At 25.2% G+C, this 6,000-nt stretch overlaps 1 protein-coding gene across 9 annotated transcripts in view; it reads right to left on the reverse strand.

Annotated features, from left to right (window-relative positions):
• LOC136071806 (serine/threonine-protein kinase haspin homolog) overlaps nucleotides 1-5,435 on the reverse strand; it is a 31,089-nt gene extending 25,654 nt beyond the window's left edge. For all 9 annotated transcript variants that reach the window (XR_010638489.1, XR_010638486.1, XR_010638488.1 and 6 more), the window contains exons 1-3: nucleotides 5,274-5,435; nucleotides 2,250-2,641; nucleotides 1,885-2,015 (exon numbers count right to left, since the gene is read on the reverse strand). Coding sequence is in view for 5 of the 9 variants with exons in the window: in XM_065797183.1 (XP_065653255.1) it covers nucleotides 1,885-2,015; nucleotides 2,250-2,641; nucleotides 5,274-5,365 (615 nt within the window). In the remaining 4 variants the exon portion in view is untranslated. The remainder of the gene's footprint in view (nucleotides 1-1,884; nucleotides 2,016-2,249; nucleotides 2,642-5,273) is intronic.
• Between the last annotated feature and the right edge of the window lie 565 nt (nucleotides 5,436-6,000).

Raw genomic sequence — 6,000 nt, forward strand, 5'->3', positions numbered from 1 at the left:
CTTTGAAGCCTGCTGGAAAGCGGCATCTGTTATCCCTATCTTCAAAAATTCTGGAGAGCGATTGGATTCGTCTAACTACCATCCCATAAGTCTTCTTCCTATCATAAGCAAGGTTTTTAAATCTTTAATTAACAAACACTTAATTTCTCATCTTGAATCTGATCACTTAATTTCCTAACATCAATACGGATTTCGATCTTCTAGTTCTACAGCTGATTTGTTAACAGTAATAACTGAAAGGTTTTATCATGCATTAGATAAAGGTGGAGAGGTTAAGGCCATCGCTCTCGACATTTCAAAAGCTTTTGATAAAGTTTGGCATGCTGGTCTTCTCCATAAGCTTTCTTCTTATGGTGTATCCGGCAACATCTTTAGGATTATTGAATCCTTCCTTTCCAATCGTAGTATAAAAGTTGTCCTTGATGGACAGCACTCTTCTTCTTATTCTGTAACTTCAGGGGTTCCTCAAGGTTCTATCCTTGGCCCTATACTTTTTTTAATTTACATTAATGATCTTCCAGATATTCTCTCATCTAAGGTGGCATTGTTTGCTGATGACACTACCATTTACTCTTGTCGTGATAAAAAACCAACACCCTCTGATTGCTTGGAGGGGGCATTTGAGCTTGAAAAGGACCTCACTTCTGCTACAGCATGGGGCTCAAAGTGGCTGGTGAACTTTAATTTAGATAAAACTCAATTTTTTTCAGCCAATCGTTATCACAATAATTTAGATCTTCCTATATTTATGAACGGTGATGTACTCGATGAGTCACCTACTCTTTATCTTCTAGGATTAACTCTTACTTCCAATCTTTCTTGGAAACCATATATCAAATCAGTTGCAAAATTAGCATCTGCTAAGGTTGCATCTCTTTATCAAGCTCGTCACTTTCTTACTTCAGATTCTATTCTATTTTATCTGGGGCGGATCCTCTAATGATGCCCTTTCTCTTTTAGACAAGGTGCAAAAACGCGTTGTAAACATAGTTGGACCTGCTCTTGCAGCCAACCTCCAACCATTATCACATCGTCGTAAAGTTGCTTCTCTTTCTCTTTTCTACAAATACTATAATAGGCAACGCTCTAAAGAGCTAGCGTCTCTTGTGCCATCTACTATAATTCATTATCTTGTTACTCGTCATTCAAGTAAGTGTCATCATTTTTCTGTGACTGTTCCTAAGTGCTCCAAAAACGCTTATTCATCTAGTTTTTTTCCTCGAACATCAGCTCTTTGGAATTCGCTTCCTTCATCTTGCTTTCCTGACTCATATAATTTGCAATCTTTTAAGTCGTCTGTCAATCGTTATCTTGCTCTACAATCTTCATCTTTTCTTGAGTAATTTCCAACTTTAATTAGTGGCTGCTTGCAGCCTTGTTGGAAGCGATAGATGTTAAAAAAAAAAATATACATTTACAAATATATATATATATATATATATATATATATATATATATATATATATACATATATATATATATATATATATGTATATATATATATTATATATATATATATATATATTATATATATATATATATATATATATATATATATATATATTATATATATATATATATATATTATATATATATATATATATATATTATATATATATATATGTATATATATATTATATATATATATATATATATATATATATTATATATATATATATATATATATATATGTATATATATATATATATATATATATATATATATATATAAATATATATATATATATATATATATATATATATATATATATATATATATATATATATATATATATAAGTTTTACATTGGAATCCTTTTGATTTCTTAAACATGATATTGGGTGTAATAAATTCTTTATTCATTCTATGTAACAATCATCTTTACCTTGAATTTACCATAAGGAGAAAGTGGAACAACGCTACTATTATGATCTAATGACAAAACACCAGCAGAAAAAACTTTCTTTATTTTTGGCTTTGACTTTGAACTTATAAAGCTTACAGATCGTTGGAAACCTTTTAATTAAAAAAAAATAATAATAATTAATCTAAAAATCCCTTTCTTTCTTTTATCTTAATTTTAAACTTTTTATTTTAAATTTTATAAAACATAAATAACTTTAAATTGAACTATTTTTTAATAACAATTATGCTAATTATAACTCAAAATAAATTCATTTTATGAAATAAACTAATGAAATTGCTAAAAATAATAGTTTATTATAAAAGATTTTTATCAGAAAATCTTACTAGATACAGAACTGTTCAAAGTGGAGCTTAAACACAAAATCACATCTTCTTTACAAGCAACTTTTTTGATGCAATTTTCTTTAGTTAAATCTTCTTTTATAGAATCACTTGAAATTAGTATGGTATGAATTAAACATCTTTTTGCATTTTTTTCATATTTTTTTAACCTTTTTATTTCTTCCTCTTCTTCATACGTTGAAAATAACAAAGGAGAACATATATCACATGGAGAACAAGAGTCTTCATATGGAGCATCTACATTGTAAGGCACTAGAGGAGTTGATTGATAATTTGATAATATTGATAACTTACTAAAGTCATCAACAATATCATTGACTCGAGGCGTATTTGAAACAACCACAGGCGTGCTGCATGTTAAATCTCTGATTTCACTAAAAGATTGTTTATGCTACTTGTCAATTAAATATTGAAAAAAATTATTTAGTTGACAAACTTTTTCAATAAAAAAAAAAACTTCGAAAATAATACAAGCTTTTTTTCTTTAATAGTCATTTTATTTATTTAACAAATTTAACAGGTTTGATAATTAATTATTGCATTATTATTATAAGTATCGCACTTAGCTTATATTTTAAATCATATATGTTACTGAGTTAAGAAATTTATTTTGTATTAGTATTTAATTTCACAAAAAGTATGATTCAATTTTATTTGATAAAATTTAGCGCCTTTTTTATAAAATTGTTTCCTTAAGGATCATCCATAAATTACGCAACATTAAATTTATTTAAAAAACAGAAGTAGGAGATCATAACCTCTTTTATACAGTGATTTCCATTAAACTTAATGCGCTATTTTGATTTTTTATTTACCTTAAGGCTCTGTGAGGGAAAGGCTCTGTGAGGGAAAAGTTTACTTCTTTTTTATTTTGTTTATTAGTGAAATTTAGTGTTACTTAATAAGTTACTTAATTACTCTCATAATTTATGGGCAATCCCTTATAATTTTTATTAATATTTTAAGTGAAGTTACAAAGACATTTAAATAGGGGTTTAAATTTTTAATTTTAATCTATTTTTTAGAACTTTAAAAATAATTTTAAGAGAAAATTTAAAACAAAGATTTACTGTTTACTTTTTATACAAAGTAATATGAAAAATAACTTTTTATTTTCAATTAATCATATGTCCTAGTTACATAATTATTGGCTTAATTTTAAAGATTTTCCTTTTAGATGCTCCTTGTATTAAAAAAAAACTTATTTATTCAGATGGTTTTTTTTTAAATGTATGCAATACTTGCATCAAACAGCCTCACGTATTGCATCTTTGCAATATATAATGATAAATTTGCCAATTCTATGCTTCTGCAAATTTTGCAAAAATGAAGAAAAAACTTTAACTGATAAAATGAGTGATACTTATTTCATGACTTATTTTAATATCATATTGTGAATAAACACGCACTTAAAAATATTAAATATAATAATTTTAAAGATATACAGAAATAAATAGACCACATTATGTTTTGTTATTTGACTAGTCTGTTTACCTAAAAATAGGCGTTAAAAAAGTAACATGGTTACTTTTACTCTGAGTAGGGTAGAGCGGGGCAAAGATTACACAATTTTTACTAAATCTAACAGATCTCATAAATGGTGTGTTGGATTTACATAATTTTTTAATATTTGAATAAATTATTCAACCTGCTCAAAACTTGTTAAAAAAAAAGCATAGTTTTAAATTTTTTTTAAAGCGGGGCAAAGATTACACAATTTTTACTAAATCTAACAGATCTCATAAATGGTGTGTTGGATTTACATAATTTTTTAATATTTGAATAAATTATTCAACCTGCTCAAAACTTGTTAAAAAAAAAGCATAGTTTTAAATTTTTTTCAAGAAAATATTTCCAAAAGTTTGCGAAGCTGCTCAACCTGCCCCAGCAGGTCAAGTTGAGCAATAGTGTGGAGTAAGTAGAGCAATCAACAAATAAAAAATATATATATATGGTATGAAACTTGGGTGAATCATCAATAAATTTTCGCGTATAAATGTGTGTGTATAATTTATAAACCTTTAATTTTATAAACTTTAATGATATAAGTAAGAGAAGAGAAAGAATCTAATAGTAAAAAAGTGTCATAAAATATAAAATTATTATTTTATACAATTATCTTGAATTTTGAAACCCAAGACTTAGGAAAAAATGGCATTAATCAATTTTTAATCAAAAGTCTGATAAATTGGTAAAATATCTTAAGTGATGGCAGGTAAAAAAATTATAAGCATCCAAGAAAAAAATAGCAAAAAAATTTTTTTTTGACTTTTTTGTTCTAAAATTGAGGGCCCATGTATCTTACTCAACTGCTTTCCAGCAATTTTTTGTTGCACACTGTGTTAACATTCCCTAACTTTCATCTACTATATGTTTTGTCATCGTTTTTGAGATATTTTAATTGTCCAAAACACCCCTCAACTAGCTCTGCTCTGCTACATTTCTAATGAGCTAATTTTTAGCTTCAGTTTTTTACTTGTACCTGAGTAAAATTTTACTCAAGTAACTTTTAGTTAAGTACAAAATTTAGTTACTTTTTTTTCAACTCTGCTTAAGATTGATAAACAATTATTAAATAGTATTAGAAAAAAAAAACATTTGAGAAGAAGAATAATAAGCATGATGGAACTTTCTACTATATTTGTACAAACTTGTTTATGCAAAAATGTAAAGATACAACAAGTGTATAAACTTGTTTAACCAAGTGTTTAAATGCACAAATAATGTACATTTACATAAACTACAAGAATGATAAGCAAGATGAAACTGTCTACCATATTTTAATGTACAAACTTGTTTATGCAAATATGTAAAAATAATGTCCAAACTTATAATGTACAATAATGTACAAATGTTTTAATGTACAAATCTTAAAACTGATATCTAAACACCTCCAAATCCATTCAAACTATAAAACAAAAAGTCATAATTTTTGCATTACAAATCTTATTACAAACAATCATATTATAGATAATTCTATAAAAAGAGATTAAAAAAATAACTTACGTTTTATGTGCTTTGTCTTTTAGGGAGTCCCAGTCATTTGATGTAATGTATTTCTTTGACTTAACTTTTCCATATGTTTTGATTTTTTTCATTTTATATATATATATATATATTATATTTATTTTTATTTACTTTTAATTTAAAAAAATTAAAGTTATTTCTTGTTTTATTGTTTTATTTATTTTTTTATTTGTTTAAATTGTTTTATTTAAATTTTTTTTTTTTTTTTTTGGTTTTTTAATGTTTTTTATATTTTATTTTAAATATGTAAGCAAATATATGAATTTTCAATAATAATTTTTTAACATGAAAGCACATAAAAGATTTTTTTAATTTATTATAATTTTTATAGTCAACAATCCAATATAATTTAAGTTTGAGTCAACTGGTTACATTTGTATTTATCAAATAAAAAAAGGTCTAATGAATATGATTCACGAACTAGCAAGAATTTACTTTTTAAATATCATGTGATCCCATACCTCAGATTAGTCAGCTTGCAAAACTTAACACAAAATTTTTCTTTATTATTGTTTTTTGGCTGGCTTCCATTTTCATTTTAAACTTTTTATTGCATTGTATTCATATTGAATTATAATTCATTTATTTACAATACACAAATATCCATAATAAATAATGAAGTTAATACAAGATATATAAAAGATAAGTCTTTATTATTATTATTTATTAGTTTTTCGTTGTCTTTTTTGCAGTTTTTTTAAGTTAT

The sequence above is a fragment of the Hydra vulgaris genome, chromosome 05 (genome assembly GCF_038396675.1).
Source record: "Hydra vulgaris chromosome 05, alternate assembly HydraT2T_AEP".
Taxonomy (NCBI): domain Eukaryota; kingdom Metazoa; phylum Cnidaria; class Hydrozoa; order Anthoathecata; family Hydridae; genus Hydra; species Hydra vulgaris.